Below are 21586 nucleotides of genomic sequence, written 5' to 3'. Positions count from 1 at the left end.
CCTCTCTCCTGCAGAAATGAAGAACGTGACGCATCAGAGAACAGCAATTCATCATTCACACAATCAGCAGTGCATGTGCGCAGATGTGCATTCACACAACATACACACAATTAGAAACACATGTGTGCACTCATCAACATATTCTAGAAACAATCACCAACAGACACATGCGGGAAAAGACATGCATTATCCCCGGACTGCAGAAAGACATCTATAGGCTACAGTCACACACATGCAGTCACACACAACACGATTATATAAAGATGGTGTACCGCCAGTCAACACGAACACACAAACACACGCACAAACATTCATCCACATCCACATGCACAAACATATGCATGCACACACAAACGCACCCACACACACACACACACACAGCGACTCTACTATCCACACACACAGACACACACACACAGACACACACACACATTTGATGTCTCCACTAACTCTATGTAACGCTCCTTACAGCACTGGCCGTGCTAATCTTCAAACAGTGCAGATCTGAGCTGCCAGGAATTAGAGGCATGAAGAAGGAGGAGGAAAAGAAAAACGAGAAGAAGGAGGGAAAGAAAAAAAAAAACATCTTTTTTTTTCTTCTCAGCTCCGGCCACATGCAGAGCCAGATCAAAGATCTCTGTTTCCAGCCGACCGCCCGTCTCTGATACGCTGCCATGCAAAGGAGCAGCCATCACACCCCCCCTCCAAACACACACACACACACAGACACACACACTGCCACCACCTCCCTCCCAGCCACCGCTGCTTGGCTCTGATATCCTGCCATGAGGAAGAATCTGGTTGTAAACACTCCCCTGTAACTAGCACTGTGATGTTCTCTCGCACCAGCCTCACGAATAGCAATCTATTTCAGACCAGACCCTGCCGCCGCTGGCTGGGCTGTGGGCTATCGCAGTGAGCAGACCAGCATGGGCCACCCCATAGGATCCAACACAGCACGCTGCTCCAAACACCTTCATCCTACCCAGAGACAAAACCATCTCTGAGGGTTCTAAGTGCTCCAATCCAGTCCAGAGTCTAGGGAGCTCTACAGAGTCCTGCTCATCTCAGCCTGCTGTGTGGTCTTATTGTCTCACTAGAGACATGGCCGCACTACAGCACAGGAATATGCAACACAGAGTGGCTAATGTAAATCTCACACTGAAGAAGGTTGGCAGTATCATGTTTACATCAGTGATAATGGATATCAATAACTTCATCTGTGATAGCCCTGCGTTCTTAAGTTGATTATGAGTCTCCTGTTGCCAGTGATTGCGGTGGAGAGTGCTCTGGGGTCTTCACAGTAGAGTTCTCATGCATTCGGACTTCATCTGTTACATGAGATAGGCTGTGTTGTTTCATCTGTAGCATGTGCAAGGCTGTTGCGTAATGCTAACTGCCTGAAGACGGCTAACCGGCCCAAGGGCTTGAATCGTCTCAGTGTCCTCGGTGCATGCGTGTTTGTTTTTTCCCTCTCCACAAGTGTCTACTAACCGCATTTGTTTCCCTTCCAGCAAAGTGTCAACACAAACTCTCCCTCTGTCTCTCTCACTTGCTCTCTCTGTCTCGTGAGATTGCACTCTAAGCGCTAGGGCGGGCAGGCAGGCGGTCTTGGTTCTGCCCCCACCCTCCGCTATTGCCCCGGGGATGGATCAAAGTCCGGCTTGCCTGACTGAAGCAGATCGTATCGGAGTGCGCGCCCCGAACCACAGCCAACAGGAAGCGTCAGGCTGTCAGTCAGAGGCTGGGCCGACAGGTGGATCTGCTTACCCCCGTGCTGATTCTCGGCACAGATATGCACGGCAGGCCTGATTAGGGTGTTTTTTTTTGGGGGGGGGGTACACTTGGCTAAGAAACGGCCTGCAGCGCAACGGGAGCCTTGGATCCGCAGAGGGGGAAATGGAGGTTCTCAGTCACACTTTAATATCGACGGCCGGTCATGAGGCACGCGCCTCCAAATGGCTGCCGGGCTTCCTCTGAAACTGAGCCATCATGGGCTGTCCAACAGGAACACCTCACCAGGTAGCCTCCTGAGAGGTGCGTAGGGAATCGGTGTGATTACAATGCTCTCGGTTAGCTAACTCAGGTTTGGTCAGCCAGCCAGTAGTTGCACTGATGAGTTCAGTCAGGGTAAGACAGGCAAGGCAAGTTTATTTATAGAACACAATTCATGTCCAATGGTAATTTGAAGTGCTTTACAAATATGCAGATAATAAACATGCAGAAGAGACAGACTCCAGGAGCAGGGTTGAGAAGATCGGTTCCAATACAATATAACCTATTCTATCAATGTACCACAAATTAGCATGTCTCTTGGAGAAAATGGTGTTTAAAGTGGCTGGTTTATAACTGCTAATGTTATGTAATAAGAGTGAAGGAGACCTTAATGGCAATACAGAACTCTGAAGCCCCTAGTATAGAAAGCAACAGGAGCACAGATAGCTCATCAGTTGAGCTGATATCTCATCGGTTTAGGCGTTCCATAATATTTCCAAGCTCCTTACAGAAGCCATTTCTGTCATTCCTATATAAAGCACGCTAATGCTTATTTTCAAAGCCACCAATGTCCTGATGGAAACCCTCAGATTGAGGTTTGTTCGACATAATTCCTAAAGCTGGGAAAGAATATGGAAAAAGCCTGGGCTGAATAAAACCAAGCCGGGGCTATGCATTCGCGAGCAGGGAACTACGAGGAGAGCCGAGCCAATGAAACAAAGGCATAGTCTAATTTGCTGCGTTTTCTGTGGGAATTAAATAAGGGCTTTTTGGACGAAGAACAACTCCCTTTGGAATAACTAATGCGCCTGGTAAATAGAGCAGCTCCACGGAGGGACGTGAAACAGCGAATCATAACTCAATAAACGGCAGTCTTTAGAGACATGCCAACTGCTGCTTGCATGCACGCGTTTTGCCTATGTGTGTGTGTGTGTGTGTTTGTGTACCAGAGATTCCATGTGTATGTCCTTATGGTGCAAAAACCTAATCCCCAGCTCACTTTGTTGTGGCGTAATCTCTTAAGCGACTAACTGGTGAGCAAGGGGAAAAAAGTGAGCAGTTTAATTAGATAAGCAAAGAGATTGATGAGGGAGATGTTTTTGCACTCTCAGTAATAAGGTTAATTAGCTGTGTTTCTGGGGGATTTAATGTGCATAGATGCTCATTAACTGAATGCTGCCTTACAGACTCAAAAGTGAATTTATAACCCAAAACACACACACGTGTGTACTATATGAAAGACTACCGTGTTGATCTTTTTAAGTACTCTGCATTCGTGGTTCAGGCTTTGGTGGTTTTGGTATCAAGGGATATATTTGGGTATTTGGTCCAAAGTGTGACACGAGCAAATGGCAAGCATTCTTTAAAGAAAACAATTTGCTGATGCACAAAGGCCCCACTGTTAAATCAAAGGCCACACGAGGTCCACTCGCTCAAAAACTTTGGTTAACATGAAACCCGTGATGTGGTTTTATTGCCTACTGACCTTTCCTGTCCTAGTCCAGTAAAAGAGCTAGAAGCGTTTTCGCCCCAAACTTCTCCAAAGTTACTCAAGTGAGTCTTACTGATAGGCCATGGCTGTTTCTGCTTAAACGCACTTAATCAATTAAAACCGTTAACTACTGAAGTGCCACACCTCTCTAGTCGATATAAAGATTTCCACAGACCGGTGGCTGCTGACAGGTGAACCAGAACAAGAGTCACATCAGCACTGCCTCTATTCCAAAACCATTTGTGGACCTCCACGATGCCATTTGATAACTTCGACAATGCCATCTGATGACTTCGCCAACAACCCCTTGATTTATCTTCACCAATGCTCTCCTCCCATCTACCCAATTAGACTTAGAAATTAGAAATTAGCACCACCTCAGTCCACTGAGGCATCAGACGCATTCCGCTTAGCACTACATCAATACATTGAGTTCTGCGGAGGCAATACGATTTTCCCAAGGTTCTGTGCGAAGTTCAAGAAACTCAAGAAGCCAGTGCCACACACAGACATTCAGTCATTAATCTATCTGTCTCCTCCTACCCATAGATTACTTAAGGCTCTACTTAGGGCTCTTTAAAACCACCTTCCTGCACCAAAAGTAGAGAGGGAAGACTTACACACACCACTTAGCTTCCCTCCCACTGCAGGCCAGACCTTCAATCAAGTGTCCTACATTGATTTTCACTTCTAAAAAGCCACCTCCCTTAAATTTACATACCATCAGACCTGTAATATTAAATGGTTGAAATGCCTGCAGGGGATTCCTCACCAGGACATTAGCCTGGGAGCACTTTATGTCCTGCTCGCAGTGATGAAGAGATAGAGGGTAGAAGAGAGAATGCAAGAGACCGAGAGAGAGCAAGAGATGGATAAATGTAAAGACCCTATGAACCTTAAGAACCTAAGCACATCTTGTTCAAATATTTGGTGTGGTCTCTGCCACTCTTGCAGCCTGACTAAAGTCTGCCTGCTACTCTAAGGGTCCTCCATGACCATGGACTGTCTGCATGCCAGGGATGTGTCCAATGGGACGTGTCCAATGCCAGGAACGTGTATCCGTCTTTAATTTGAGAGAGAGAGAGAGAGTGAGAGAGAGAGAGAGAATGAGGGTAAAGAGAGAAAGTTGATACAGTAGATTGAGATGATGAGAGCCAGAAGGAGACAACACTAAGTGATTCTGCAAACGCACAATGGGGAAAATCTCTTCCCGAGCTCCACCACCACCAGCCTGGCCTGGCCTGCTCAGTGCCTCGGGGAGAGCCATTGTTGACAAACAGCAAAATCTGATTCACAGACGCAATCCTTTCAGATGGCAGCGGGAATCTGTCTTTCATGTAGAGAGAGAGGTATCGGGTTTAAGCTGGTGTCTTTGCTCAGAGCCTAAAAGGAATTCTGCAGAAGGCATTAGGAGAGTCGGGCGACCAGCACGTCATGACGGAGAACTTCGGGGGCTGGAGTGCATCCTTCCTAATCCACAAGGCCTGAGTGTGAATGTGAAAAGACGCTAGAGCCAGTGTGTGTGTGTGTGTGTGTGTGTTTGTATGTGTATGTGTGTGTGTTTGTGTGTTCGTGTGTGTGTGTGTCTTTGTGTGTGTGTGTGTGTGCTTGACTGCACAGGCAAACAAGCGTATGCAAGTAAAAGACACTTCAAATGTCTAAAACATATTCTCTCCGCTTACACTTTAACAACATCTGGCTCACACTCTCTGCCGAGAGAGAGAGAGAGAGAGAGCGAGAGAGAGAGAGAAAGAGAGACAGAGAGAGAGAGAGAAAGAGAGAGAGAGAGGGAGAGAGAGAGAGAGAGAGAAAGAGGCAGACAAAGAGAGAGAGAGCCTTTTGACCAAGAGATTCAAAGCAGCCACTCCATGGTATCTCCTCTGAAAACATCAGCGCAGCTAACATCCTTTAATGAAATATTCATGAACGTTGTCCAAACACGGGGAGAAAGCGGAGACGTCTATTTCCAGAGCCTCGTTTGCCGTGATTCATGTGAGTGGCGTTCTGCAGTTTTCGGTCGAATGCCATTCTAATTGGATCGCATCGCAATGTTATTTTGATTTAATGAAATCGCATGGGGATTAGCATGTGAGAAGCCTGATGTTTGGTGTCGGGGGAGGGAGGGTGAGCAGGGGTGTGAGGGGTGACTGATTTAGGGGTGTCCTGAAATGGGACACCGTCTCAGTGTGACCCTGGGTGTCTCCTGCCCCTTCTCCCTCTCCTGAGCCTTTCCCCTGTGGCTCCTCACACCCCCGTCTGCTAATCGATCCATTTGACACCCCTCATGCTTTGTATGCGTGTGTGTGTGTGTGTGTATGAGTGCGTATCTGTCCGTGTGTGAGTGTGTGTGTGTGAGTGAGCGTAAGTGCGTTTCTGTGTGTGTGTGTGTGAGTGCGCGTGTGTGTATATGGGTGTATGTATCTGTGGGTTAATGCGTGTGTGTGTGTGTGTGTGTGTGTGTGTGTGTGTGTGTGTGTGTGTGTGTGTGTGTTGTGTGTGTGTGTGATTGTATGTGTGTGTCTGGAGAACAGATGGCCGCACTCGTCGCATGCTTTGCCCGCCTATCGTTTGTTCATGTTAGGGAGAGTGCTTTGTAGCTCTAGGGCCCGGTCTGAAAGACATTAGCGCTGTCCATCAGAAATTAATTCCTAGCTTCCTTCGCTCCAGCCAGATACTGCTCCACCCCTCCACAACCACCCTCCCCCCACAACCCCCCAGATCTCTGCGAATCTGTGACTGCGTGCCGAGGGGGATGGCGGCGAGGTAATGTGATATCGATCTGCTTTAGCCGATAAGCGATTGCCTTTGATCAGCCTCAGAAACGCCCAACAACTTTACACTTGACCTTTTCATTATGGCCCTGGCTTGGCCGCAGCGGATTCAGTTTCTGTGCCAAATGCTCAGCTTAAGCCAGCCCGTGTGACAGAAGCTTTACAGCATACTCCTACACACACACATGCACACACATGCAGACACACACACGCACGCACGCACGCACGCACGCACACACGCACGCACGCACACACACACACACACACCTCCTCACAGTATTATACCAACAAAAGGGTGCATCACCAAGGATAGACCTCCTACAATGTGCAACCAGATCATCCATTGCCAACTACTGCAACAACACAGACAACTAAATTCTGTCCATTTATTTCTGTCCTTTGGCTCACTGATATATTGTAATAATAAACAACCTACAGAGGTTCAGACAGTAAATACAGTAAATATTGGACTATTGTAAACTATATTTCTTTTCGTTATGGTCCTTTACTGGCTTTAGCAGACATAAAAACACACAAACAGACATAGACAGAAAGAGACAAAGAGAGGCAGAGCAACAGAGAGTGAGAGAGCAAGACACACACACACACACACACAGACATACACGCGCACACGCACAGACACGCACACACAGACACACACAAACACACGCCGCACACACAGACACGCACACACACACACACACACACACACACACACACGCACACACACATACAAAAGAGATCACAGGCTTTCGGAAGACTGCCAGATGTGCATGTGGCCTGAGTCTGAATCCTTGTCATATCTGTGTGCTGCGGCTCACTTCACTACTGTGAGGACACAGGTCTCCAACAGCGAAGACGTCCCCAAGAATTACCCTCCGCCCTCCGTCTACGAGACGCGCCGAATCCTGCTCTACTGCTCAAATGCAAACACAAGACATCTGGGAAGATGGGCCGACGCTCTCCTCACTTTCCCCTCCGCTGGTAACGTATGTTCTCTCCCTTCACACACACACACACACACACACACACACACACCCACACACAAACACACACACACACACACACACACACACCACTCCTCGGGACCATGGGGCTCTGGCACTGGATGGAATTTCATATCTGTGATCTCACAGAGGTTTAATAATTATTGATTTTGACACAATGGCTTGAAAGTGATACTCTGCGAAGATTCCATTGGTCAAATATTTGAAAAAAAGACAATATAAAACCCCATTATGTTTTTTTCCGTTAATGCCAATGGATTGTGTTTCATTTGGTGTTGAATTCCTATTGAAGTCTGTTTTGTTTATTTTCACCCTTGAGTGTTTCTTAAAAATAAACTGGCAGGTAATTAAACACTCACGCAAACAGCCATTACTGTATTATAGATATAGCGCACATATAAAAATACACACACAAACACACACATACAAACACATTTAAACCTATTGAACAGTCATATGCAAACTCGGTTTGGCACAAACACATCCTCGTTATAAAGGACTTTTGTCATAGAGTAATTCAATTAAATAAAAAAACAGCACTTTGAATCAACTGTAACTATGTCTCCGCCAAAGTCTGACTTTACACATGACGTAAGAGGGGACATTCAGTGACTGCATTTTGTAAATGTTTCCTTTACCTCCTCCCCCCCAGCCATGCACACACACATGCACATGCACTCTCTCACAAACACACACACAAACACACACATACACACACACAAACGCACACAAGCACAAAGACACACTCATTCACACACACACACACACACACACACACACACACACACACACACACACACACACACACACTCCCTCACACAAGCACACACACACACTCCCTCACACAAGCACACACACATGCTATTAAAATTATGACACATATTCCATCTGACCTACATGCATTTACAGACAGAGCATGCATTGACACTGACAAGCTCACGTTAGCTCGAGGGGCTCTTTCACTTAAGACTTTCCCTTACGGGAAAAATCACCCCTTCCCCAACCCCAACCATGCCCCTCGCTCTTCAAAGAGTCACTCCTCCGTTGTCCCTGTGTCTTTGTTCAGTCATTTAAGTGTTCTCTCTCTCTCTCTCTCTCTCTCTCTCTCTCTCTCTCTTTCCACCTCTCTTTCTGTCTTGTTTTGTCCAATCATAGCTTGTTCGTGACGGTGGAGAAGGTTGCTTGACATGACACGGCCAGAGGTGCCGTGCTGGCACCAGTGATTCCTGCACTCCTGCTCACTGGCTCTCTTTCAAGAAGTAGAGCGGTCACTTTTGTCCCGGCATATTTAGTTTATTTTCACAGGTAAATTCCTCTCAGGATGGACTCTTCCACCACCCAGGGTGAATAAACGGCCCAGAGGAACAACCCCCAGCAAGGAGCTGCCATCACATGGGACTTTCCCTCTGTTGTGTGTGTATCAGTGTGTGTGTGTCAGTGTATGTGTGTGTCAGAGTATGTATGTGTGTGTGTGTGTGTGTGTGTGTGTGTGTGTGTGTGTGTGTGTGTGTGTGTGTGTGTGTGTGTGTGTGTGTGTGTGTGTGTGTGTGTGTGTGTGTGTGCGTGTGTGTGTGTGTGTGTGTGTGTGTGTGTGTGTGTGTGCATAAAGAATCTTCTCGCAACTTCATTGGCATAACTATCAGTATAACACTTCCTCTTCTGCCTAATTCTTCTTCCATCACCTTCTTTGTTATCAGCAGAGTTGTATCTGTCATCACCCACATCATCAGCAGCATCCAATGTCTGAGCCTGACCACGGTCATTTATGTGTGTGTGTGTGTGTGTGTGTGTGTGTGTGTGTGTGTGTGTGTGTGTGTGTATGTGTGTGTGTGTCAGTGTATGTGAATGTGTGTGTGTGCAGAGATGACTGGCAGTGTAAGACAGGGGATGAGCCTGTGTTCTCCCCCTAATCCAGGGTTGTTGTCTCAGTGTTAATCCCCAAAGACCCGAGACAAACATTCTGTGGCCTCTGACAAACACTCCTAAATCACTTCGGCAGACAGAGGACACAGGGAGCCTGAGAATGACACCCGGGGCTGCTAACCTCATGAACCACAAACCCTGTTTGCAACACCTCTATTGCTTACACTGGCTACATTAAGCACTGGTGGACTAGGGATGCTACTAGTCCACTCACCATAGAAACTACTCAGTATGGTAGTGGCTCTACGCTATGTTGTGAACTCTTATTGTCCGGCATAATGCATGGATAAGAGAAGAGAATAGTCTATAACATAGTTTGGAGAGAATAGTATATACTAACACCCCAATAGAACAATATTTCCATACCTTCTGACAAAAGAAGTGCTGAATAGGGAGAGTTAATGGAGGGGAATCTTAAAGGAGTAAGGCAAAGAGTAAACATGCCAGGCCTTCCCTTAATGAGTGAAAGTGAATAAGCACAGAGGCTAATAAAAGTAAGGGACAGCGAGGGCTTTAGAGGAAGAGGACAGGTTTACAGGCTGTTGGGCCCAGGGGTCATGTTGCTTGGAGTGCTCCCATTTTCTACTCCCAATCCTCTTTTTCTCTCTCACTCACTCTCTCTCTCTCTTTCTCCCTCCCTCTCTCTCTCTTTTCTCCCTCTCCGCTCTTTTCTTTCTTTGAGGTGTCTCCTCCACTCCCACCCATCCTTCGGCCATCCCCGTGGCCCCTCGCCTTTGTTGCTCTGAATAAATACAATCAGGCTGGGCCCTATACACTGGCACTTACACGCACGCAGACACACACACACACACATTCACACAAAACACAAACACACACAGTGAAAGACACAGCAACACACACACATGCAGAAACACAAACCCCCCGCCACACACACAGACACATACACGAACATACATTATCTCTTTCACACATTCACACACGCTCTTTCTCACACATATACATATATCCTTTCTCATGGCCACACATGTACACGCACGCACGCACACACACACACACACACACACACACACACACACACACACACACACACACACACACACACACACACACACACGCACACACTCACACACACACACACACATACTTGTTTCTGGCTATGTATAGGTTTTTCAGCTGGCTGTGTGTATTGTGTGAGCGGCCACCATCGTCGTTGCCACCACACACACACACACACACACACACACACACACACACACACACACACACACACACACACACACACACACACACACACACACGCACACACACGCACACGCACACACACACACAGACTGGCACTGAAATGTATGTGAGAATTTACGACCACTGAGGGTCCCTGCGTTAATTATGGCCGGGGCCCTGTCCGTCCAGGAGCAGACAATGGGCCCCCGCTACAGGGCTGTAAAACAACAAGACAACAGCGAGAGAATGCTTGTGAAGGACAACAAACACATTCTTCAGAGCAGCACTAAAAAAAAGACCAATGTAATACCAACGAGAAAGAAAGGCAAAAGGAAAGAAAGAGGTGATGACTTGAACAGTGTTTGTGATGGGAATGGAGGAAGGCATGAGCGGTTGCTGGTGATGTTTGCGTTGGGATTTGATGGCAGTAAAGCATCTTTGGGGAGGAAATCTTTAGCACTTAAGCTGTTAAACAGTGAACACATTCTGAAGATTAAGGGATTGAAGGAGGAGTTGGAGGGAGGAGGGGAAGGAAATCACAACTGTCTGGAGGAGGAAGCTGGACAGAGCAGATTTGTGCCGATGATGTATCTGAGCCATGTACACAACCTGAGTGGATTACAGTTCTGGTGAGGAGAGTCGATCTGTCTCATTGGAGAGGCTGGGAGGCATACTAAACAGCAGAGAGAGAGAGGGAGGGAGGGAGAGAGGGAGGAAGAGAGAGAGCGAAAGAGAAGGTGTAAAGGAAGCATGTGAGGAAAAGGCAATGACAGCAAAAGAAAGTATGACAAAATTGAATAAAAAGTAGCAAAGCGTGTGTGTGCATATGTGTGTGTGTTTGAGAGAGAGAAAGAGAGAAAAGGGGGAAGGGAGACGGAGAAAGAATGTGACAGAGAAAGTGAGACAGAAAGATAGAGACTTTTGTCAGCCAGCCATGCACTGCAGTTCGTTGGCAGGGAGACCAGTTGGAATGTGTGGCTCTCCACTTTAAAGGCAGTTTAATGAACATCCGCTCTCTGTCAGCCTGTCAGACGCTGTGAGTTCCCCACAGCTCTGTGTGTCCCTGCAGAGGTCCCATACCTCCTCTGTAATAACGGTCACGTTCATGGTCTCTCACATCCTTAACAAGGATTTACCCCTGGGAAGCTTTAAAAGTAATTCCCCTTCACGACCTGGGTGTAAACCCAAACATAATAAACCTTGTTTTGTTGCTTAAACTATAATGCGATGTAAACAAACCAGTATTACAGTACTACTTACCTCAGTCAGTGTCCAGCAGTATAAGCACTGTGTAGTGTAAGGATTTATAATGTGGACGGAACCATTTACTAAGGGGTGGTGTTTGCCTTAGGTGACCTTGCAGTAGGTAAGACCATCACCTGAGGGGGTGTGCCACTGACCTGTGTGACTGCGGATGTGGACCCTCAGGGTACCGTTGCTGGCAAACTTTTGACCGCAGTACGGGCAGATCTTCTCCTTCTCTCCTGTGTGGGTCTGTAGTGGGAATATTAAATCAAGAGAGTTACACCTCCCTCCGGTTTTGATATCAGAAACAATAGTAGACCAAAGATTCAACCCAGAATGGGTACACATTTAATATCAAATGTTTATTTTTACATTCATACTGCATGAAAGTGTAGAAAAACACAATGGTTGTAATACCGTGGTGTGGTGAACTGTTTTGCAAAACAATTGATATGTAGGGTCAGGCCGAAAGGCCCGTGTGCAAAGATGAGTGTCTTGTAAGGTCAAGCAGAACGACCTGTTTTCGAAAAAAGGCTTACAGGTGCAGGCTGTTGGGGACCGCCAAGCATTCATGGTAGAGGTTGGATACCCAAACCGGGCTTGTTGGAACCTGACGGGCCGGGCTCGGCCAAATATTAAGAAATTATACTCAGGTTCATGCCGGGCTTGGACAGAAAGATTTGCCCTGATCCACACTCTAATTCATGGAGGGGTCTCTAGATAAGAGATGCAGACAAGTCAAGGACAGGCAAACCTTCCAAAAAGAGTTGTAAACAGGGTCTTAGAAACATAGACAAGGACGAACACATGCTCCATTGTCACAATTGTCTTGAAATGTTTTTCTGCAATATGTGTGCAGAATACTCTGAATGGCTCAACTTTGATAAGGGTTAAGTTTTTGATTAGAAAAGCATAGTGACGGAAATTGTAGTATAAAAAGTAAGCGCACTGATTTTTGACAGAGATACTCCATGGACCACCTCTGAAATTGGATGGAAGTCTGCGAGATTGAATAAACTTCAGTTCATCACATTCGGTCGTCTGCCTCTCATTGAAGTACCAACTTTAAGTTGAAAAGAGTAGTTTGTTACAACATTAGTGATTGAGATAAAAAAAAAAAAACACTGTTAATGATTTTAGAATATATGAATCCAGTGCCTTGTTTTAATAATAACCTTATATGCTTTTCTTTTAACAGGAACATGGCTTTTCTGTGTTCCTGGGTATATGTGTAACTTTGATTAACTGGCGCCACTTATTTTTTTCTCGACCCTGAGAAAATACAAGACGCTCGGTCGAGAAACTTGTTTTGACTATGATGTTTAACACTTACAGTGTAAACATTAGATAGATCTAAGTATATAAACCTTGTGGTTTGTGAGTGAAATTGCTTCACTTTCATCCTTGTGCTGTGAGTGAGCCTGAATTCAATTGTTGTTTGTTTAATAATTATACTTATATCAGCTCCGGAGTCCTAAGGTAACTAGGGTGAATTTTCACCTAACAATAAGCAAGCTACATAAAATACTAGGGAAATGATTCATGTAGAATAAAGTGGAACGATAAGTGAAGAGGATGGGTAGCCTAATTACTTCAGGGGGAAAAAAGTCCCACTTGCCAGACATTTTGGGGTGTGTTGCTGACGCAGACGTTATAGCAGGATTGACATTTCAACAACCAATCACACCGGTATGTTTGTGGTCACGGTGTGCCCACTGTGTGGGTAGTTAGCTTGCTAAAGTAAACTAACATGCTAACATTAGATAGTGTGCACGTGGCTGACGCCTTGAAAATCACTCAGATTTAATTTTTGTTACAACAATGTTGTTATTAGATTGTACAATGTCAGTTTGTTATTTATTTTTTATCGGGGGTGTGACACAGACAGGCAAGTATAAATGCTCAAAATGGCCACTTGTGTAGGTTCTGCATAGAGCCTAAGTTCAACAACTAGGCATTTACAGGAAATGTATACAGAGCATCTAAGGTTTTAAAGCTTTGTATGTTTCTGGCCTTCTACATCATGTAGACATTGAATAAATATCACTATAGGCTACCTATGTGATGATGGCGATTCTTGCATGGCACGGCATCTATCACTATCATAATGACTGTATTTTACATCAGAACAACTTGATGCTACAAAATCAAGCAACCTTACTGAACTCGGAGATTGATTTGTGGATTTATATGTATGATTCAGTATCCTGTGTTAGCCACAAGAGAAATTGCGTTCCCCCCACTTCAGGCCTATCTACATTGCCACTATACTGGGAGATGTAAGGCTATTTTAGAACAGTAAATGGTAAGAATGGTGCCTTGATCAATGGTCTAACTGAGTGAGTACTATGCTGTAAAATTAAAAAAATAAATATTACTTTTGACTATCACTCTTGTTGCGCTGACTAACACAGAAGGTATGCAGACAGGGAGATTCCTCTCAGTAGTGGTCTGGAGTCACTCTGAGTCACACTGTAGATCTGACAGGAGACATTCTGCGTGTCTCTCACGGGAGGAGGTCGTACTGGGCCCCCCCATCTTCTACCCTATCTCCCTCAAATAAAACCACTTCAGTATCAATCCACATGAAACAAGCCCACCACTTTTAAACACTCTTTAGAAACAATGCAGTCACTGTAGTTCTCACTAACCTCAACACACACACACACACACACTCACACGCAGACACACTCACACACAGACACACACACACACACACACACACACACACACACACTCACACACAGACACAGACACAGACAGACAGACACACACACACACACACTCACACACAGACAGACACAAACACACACACACACACACACACATACACACCACACACACACACACACACCACACACACACACACACACAAACACACTCTCTGCTCGGATTGCTTGGACACAAATGTTCGGACTTCACCGGACCCCCAGTTGGTTCAGCCCAGCCCCCAGCTGTGGCCCGCTCCACTTGGGGATGTGATGACGTAATCCCGTCATACACACATGCGCCGCAGATGCTTCTGTGTATGCTTGTTTGGTGTTCTTGTTTGTGCGACCACGAGAGAGACATGGCTGACATCCCTGCTCTATAAAAGGCAGCAGGGCTCTTTGTTGGACCCATAACGTCTCAATCATCGGGACACTATTCCGTTTCCAGCTCGCCTGGGGAAACTGGAAGCGTCCAACACTGTCTTTCTGGAGGACTGACGACAAGCGCAATTGTCTCGTGCTAAATCATGTGGTGTCACTCCCAAACAGTCCTGGTCCTGGAGAACACATGACAAACGTGAGCATGTGTTTGAGTGCACTTACACACACACACACACACACATACACACAAGCACACACACACACACACACGCACGCACATCTCTGTGTCATATGTATTCATTCACCCACATCATTCAGATCAGGCCTCAATTACAATCTCTCATACACATCCTGAGATTCCTGACAAGAAAATGAGGGCCCTCACAAAGAGAGGTGGGAAAGTGCAGCTTAAGAGCCTAAACCGCCTCCAACCATGACCACACACACGCTTTCTAGCTCACACACACGTGCACACACACACACACACATGTATTGTCAATGGCCGTTTTCTTCATTCTAACATGAGGTTGTCAGAAAAGGAGGGAGACAGACAGACCGCGGTGACAACGACGGCCACATGAAAGTTGGGCACATGGCAAAAGCGAAACGATCTGTTCCCTCCACTCTGCGTCGCTCCGTGAAAGAGAAGAACAGACCGAGGCACCATGATTCAGTGCTCTGCCACACACACATCCGCCACTAAGTGCCGATTAAACTTTTTACAACTCTCTTTTCCAATGATGGACTGAGCCCACAAGAAAGAGTGTGTGTGTGTGTGTCTACCTGTGTGCATGTATGAGAGAAAGAGAGAGGGGGAAAACAGAGAGGGGAAAGAAAGGGCAGGGGAGAAGCTGTTTAACAGAGAGAGGAAAGACAAGAGTGAGAGCGATGGAGAGAGTCCAGCACACCTCCTCCATCACACGGCTGCAGTGACAGTCAGTAGCTTCCTGTATTTACTGTGCCTTCGCCGCTGAGCTATAAGTGCTCAGCTGCTGATGGTCCGCGGCTCCCCCAGAGCACCTGTGTGAGGGTGTTGGGGGGTCAGGGCCGAGTTGTTTAGTCTGCCGCACCAGCGGAGGCCATTCATCTTCCTTTCGCTTCCCTCACGGCCACTACCGCCGCCGAGGAGCTTCCAGCGGCGTGCAGCTGCCGCCGAGCCTAGCCCTGCCAGAGCGCTGCCAGGGGCAGGGGTAAATCCACCCCATTAGAGCCACGTGCTTTTCCCCTCCTCCGCCCAGCGCAGGTTAATGCGATACCGACATTGCTTTTCCCTTTCGTGGTGTGCCAAGAAAGGATTTGATTTCCATCGGATCTCTCCGGGCTGGTATCTGATGCTGTCTGGGTAATCTGTGGTGCGATCGCTTCTTGTCTCCTTTGAAACAGCAGGAAACTAATGGAACTGGATGCCGTTTCCAATTCTTTTTCCATTTCTGACTGCCGATCGAGGGCTGGGGTTTATTGCATGGCCCAAAGCAGAGACGAGGTGCAATGAGCGGCAACGCAGACTGCATTTTTGTACTCTGATCAAATTTGCGAAAATGAGCTTAGACAAACAAAATGCATCCAATAAGAGAGAGAAAATGCTCAGAAGCTTTGCCCGCAGGGCATATAATCAAGAAACATACACTATATCTAAGAAACTGTAACCAGGATGAAGCGAAAGGGGCTTAACAAGGCTGATGGTTAAGCATTCGTTTAACCAAAGGAATTCAGTGGCTGCAAGACAAGGGGAGAATGACAAGCACAGAGATTGTATCAAATGGAAGTAATTACAACGCTTTTGCTCTCAGGCTATGGGTCTGGGCTTAGTGTTCTAAGGGGGAGAGCCTGGGCCATAGAAACAGACTTAGTGTTCTAAGGGGGAGAGCCTGGACCATAGAAACAGAAAGCAGTGGAATGGACTTGATTGCATTTCTTCTGTGTTCTTGACTTCTAACTTTGAAAGATACCTTGATGACAGTAATCACTTTGTTTATTATACAATATCAGCAGTGGCCCCAATGTTTCATTTTGGATGATTGACCTTCTCTTGTGCGCAGTGGAATACCCATTTTATGGTACATATTGTCTACATTCAGTGGTATATACATAGTATGTAATGCACCATCCTTATGAGCTCCTGTGCAGGCCTCACCTTCTTGTGGCTCTTGAGGACTGAGGGCGTGACGAAGGCCTTCTCACACAGGTCACACTTGTACTTCTTGTGCCCGTCATGGACCACCTGGATGTGCACGTTCAGTGTGTCCTTCCTCTTAAAGGTGGCATCGCACTGGTCACACTTAAACGTCCTCTCACCTGCTCCAGGGGATAACACAAACACACACACAGACACACAGGCACACACAACACACACACACACACACACACACAGAGACAGTCATCAGAGGGGCCATCTCCCTGTCCCCATCTAACAAACAAAGGCCCTCTGGGAGGCAGACAGACACGTGAACAGAGCTGGCTGTTATTCCTCCAAAAAGGTCCATCCATCCTTTACACTTTTTTGACATTTAAGCGGGCCAATTTTCTTGCATTGTGTGGCACTTCTTGCATTGGTTGCTTGGTTGTCTGTCTTTCAAAACTGTGTAGTCACTCTCGCTCTGTCTCTTTCTCTCTCTTTCTATCTCTCTCTGTCTCTGTCTCTCTCCTCATTTTAAACAAACTGTGCCTGACTGTTCTGGTGGAAAGATGTCAGCAGCCACCAACTTTGTCGGGGGGTAGATAATCTCTACAAGATTATTTTAGTAACACACACACACTCACTCTCACACACACACACACACACACACACTCACTCTCACACACACACACAGACACACACACTCACACACACACTCACACTCACACTCACACTCACACTCACACTCACACTCACACTCACACTCACACTCACACTCTCACAGACACATACACACACACACACACACACACACACACACACACACACACACACACACACACACACACACACACACACACACACTCACACACCGCCAATCATTCTACTCTTCCAGCAGTACCTTCCACACACAGAGCTCCATCAGTCCATAGTACAAGTGGAACACTCACCACCAAACTGCCTTGCCAAAACTCTGACTGTGAACGTCTACAGTCGCTGCACTGAAAGGAATCAGATAATCTATCGCACACACCACTCGGACCTGCTGAAAAGCCATTCCGTTTCCTAAATGGCATACGTACAAGGCGAAAGCTAAAAGCCTGGTGGTAACACAGCTTGGAGCGCCATTCTTCGAGGTTATGAAACCCAACGGTACACTTGGGGTTCTCCAGAACAGGCCTGAAAACAGGTCCACACCAAAAAAAAAAAAACTTGTTGAAGTGAAGTATATTTTTTTGCCTCGGCCAATGGAAGGATATCATCATTTCTTGCAATGGGAGGAATTGGTGAGGCTACAAAGACATAAAACATGCTCTGGTAGCAGTACTGACTCCTTCAAAAAAGGAGAATATCTTAAGCATACTGCCTTACTCTTATAAAAAATAGTAATGGTCCTTGCAGAAATGTCTGAGATGGATCTTAATCTCAGATTACAAAGTCAATAGATTGAGTCACTTTATGATGGAAAATCACTTCTCTGTCACTGAGGCAGAAAAGGCAGACATCTAGTTGCGTGCAGACACACATGCACACGGTCACACACGGATCATATGAGAGGTGTTTATATGGCTTCTGTGGAGGACGAACCACTGAGTCACCTCTGACCCTCTTAAAGGTGCAGTGTGTGTTTCACAACAACTCTATTTTATATGAAAACACTGTAACAGCTGCAATCCATTTCCCCACAGTCAGAGGTACACAGACCAGTGATCCCACACAGCACTCTAAAGATATCACGCAGATACGAAGACAGCCACACTCACACACACACTGTAAACCCAAACAGTTCTACTAACTTATTAACATAAAACCTGGTATTTAGTTGACCCAACTTAAAATGTATTAGTTTTCTGAGCAAGTGAAGACGTTTTAATTGTATTGGAATGTATTTGTTTGAGGAAACATTGCCTGATAACTCAAATTGTTTTAGTATCTGACGTCACCAATGTCGTTGAGAACACCATTGCAGAGATCTTGTGATGAAAGACGGAGACAGCAGACTTAAGGTAGAGGAGTCGTTTAGTAATTGAGAGGTTGGAAGGTTGCTAGTTCGATTCCCCACTCCTCCTTAGCAAGTGTATAAGTGTGAACCCCTAAACTGCTCCTCATCTATAAATGCAAAATTCCTTGTAAATCGATTTGGATAAAAGCGTCTGCTAAATCACAGATGTAAATGTAAATGTACATCTGGCAACACTGGGAAGGCGGTCAACCAATGGCAGTTCTCTCAACAGTAAAAGCTTTCAAAAACTTGTAAGGGTGTAAAAACTATTTTGTGAAAGACCCAGAGAAACACAAATATCTGTCGAGGCAAAATCCTGGACGATTTTGGAATAATATGAGTTCAGAGAACTCAAAAATTATGAAAATGATAACAAAATAAATCAGTATAGCCGATGTATAATTTTTAAGTTAAGTTTACTTAAAATAAATAAAATATGTACTCAAATTTTCTTATGTAATTGGTTACATCAAAAGTTTTAAGTACTCTGAACTTGTTCAGGTTTACAGTGCACACACACACAGACACAGGCACATAAGAATACATATACACACCTAAATATCTTGAAACACACTCAGACATGCACAGATATCTCACACATACCCACACAAAGAATATTACACATACCCATACAGGCAAAGACACAAAAAATACATTCCACAGGAATAATCACACCCTGAGTTTGTATTAAACAGGATGCAGAAGCATGCTCAAACAATATATATAGGTGTAAAAAACCTATTACGTGCCTTTAACCAGACTCACAGACCCCACCCCACCCCATCTCCAGCTGGCACCTGACATCTAATCCAGGTCCCAGGCCCGTGCCCTGTAGCTCAGTCTCCCACTGACTTGTGTGAGTGCCGATCTGTCTCTGGGGAGCGAGTAGGCAGGAAATGCCTCCAGCTCCCGCAATCTCAGTGTCATCAGTCTAGACCTCCATCCTGCTAGGCTCGACAGTCTCCTCTCCTCAGCTCTTCTCAGCTCTCCCTGCCCTTTTGCGAGGAGCTGGGCAGCAGAAGACTGTCCTCGGGGGGCTGCGTATTAGAACCACGTTCCCACGGTCGGATCATTAAAGCCACCCTGTTAGGGTTTGGGAACCAAAACTACATCCTAAGGAGATAGGTACTAGAACCATGTTCTCAAAGGCTGGATATCAGAACCAAATTCAAAGCAGTTTGGGTATTTGAATCATACTTTAAGAGGCTGGGCTTCACAACTATGTTGCCTTGGTCTACACTTAAGCATGTAGTCTGGATGCTCTTCTCCAAAGTGGTCCTGGACCTATTCAGCAGTACCACCACAAGGGCAGAGAAACTCTACAGCTCACTATCCAGCACTACAGGCTTAATGGGGTGGCAGAAGAAACAAGGGCACATAGGCTACATATTCCCTTTCATCCAAAGCCATGGTTCCTGTGTGACAATGGTTTCATGTATTTAAGAATGGACCCCAAACAGACAAATGAAGACACACACACACAGAGAAAGAAAGAGGGAGGGACAGAAACACACACAAACACTTACTGTTGTGAATGAGGAGGTGCCTCTGTAGCGAAAACGGCGTCCGGAACAGGGCCTTGCACTCTTCACACTGAAACGGTCGCTCCTCTGAGTGTGTCTGCCAAGACAAAAGCATCATGGGAAGGCAAGGGGACACTGATTTAACGCCTGTATCATCATCATACCATTACACACACCCCGTTCTCTCCTTCGTCTAATCCCTCTTCCTCACACGTTATCTCTTCTTCTGTCATCACCCTCTCTTAAACCATGGCCTCCTTTTCATCTTCTCCCTCACTCCTCTCTCTTCCCATTTGCTTCTCCTCCCTCTCCCTCTATCTCTCTCTCTATCTGGGTTCCTCTTTAACACTCCCTCTCTCTCTCTGCCTGCTGCCGTGGCCTGATATGAGGCTCAGGGTTTGGGTCAGGGTCGGGGTTATGCTGGGGGATTCAGGTCTGGCTCCACACTGGCTGATTAGACTGATGATCCTGCATGGCGATAAGGAACTGGAGAGGCTCCCTTGTTTATTTATACCCACACACACACACACACACACACACATACACACATATATATATATATATAACTACACATACACACAAATAACCACACACATACATACACATAAACATAACCACACATACACACAAATAGCCACACACACACACACACACACACACACACACACACACACACACATAACCACACATACATATATACACACTCACACACACAACCACATCACAACCACCACCACCGTCTGTCTGCCAGGCACAGACAGTCTGTCTGTCTATGTCTGTGTGTCTGTGTGTGTGTCTGTCTGCTTGTCTGTCTGTCTGTCTGTCCACCTATCCATCTGTCTGCCAAATCAGACAGAGCCCTTAAGGTTACAGACATATCATATGGTTCCACACCATCATCTCTGACCTTGGTGCTTCAGCCCACGACATTCCTCTAGTTATTCAGACAAGCTGGCTACTGCATGGCTACGTATTATATAGGGTCACAAATAAATGCATAGTCAATTAATAAAAGGCGTGAAACTATGAAAAATGACCATATAGTAAATAGGTATTTACATCAACTACTATTGTTATTTATAGATTGATTGATTCAACAGATTTTTAATCAACTGGATGATCTGGAAGCCATTTTGACTGCCTGGGGGCTATTTGAAAGGTCGCTGGTCAGGGAGGAGACTGTGAGGAGGAGTCTGACTGACAGCTTTCAATCATTAAAAAACATCTAACGCGAGGAC

The 21586-nt window shown here is 45.9% G+C and overlaps 1 protein-coding gene across 1 annotated transcript in view; it reads right to left on the bottom strand.

Moving 5' to 3' along the window:
* The window catches only part of prdm5 (PR domain containing 5), a gene marked incomplete at both ends in the record, with an annotated part of 52804 nt that overhangs the window by 15945 nt on the left and 15273 nt on the right, over positions 1 to 21586 (bottom strand). Inside the window, 3 exons of the mRNA XM_080859979.1 lie at positions 11771 to 11864; positions 16842 to 17002; positions 20352 to 20445. Of these exons, the coding sequence (XP_080716105.1) occupies positions 11771 to 11864; positions 16842 to 17002; positions 20352 to 20445 (349 nt within the window). The remainder of the gene's footprint in view (positions 1 to 11770; positions 11865 to 16841; positions 17003 to 20351; positions 20446 to 21586) is intronic.

The sequence above is a fragment of the Sprattus sprattus genome (genome assembly GCF_963457725.1).
Source record: "Sprattus sprattus genome assembly, chromosome: 2".
Classification (NCBI taxonomy): Eukaryota; Metazoa; Chordata; class Actinopteri; order Clupeiformes; family Clupeidae; genus Sprattus; species Sprattus sprattus.
Note: the sequence above shows the minus strand (reverse complement) of the source record. Positions and strands in the feature narration are given on the sequence as shown.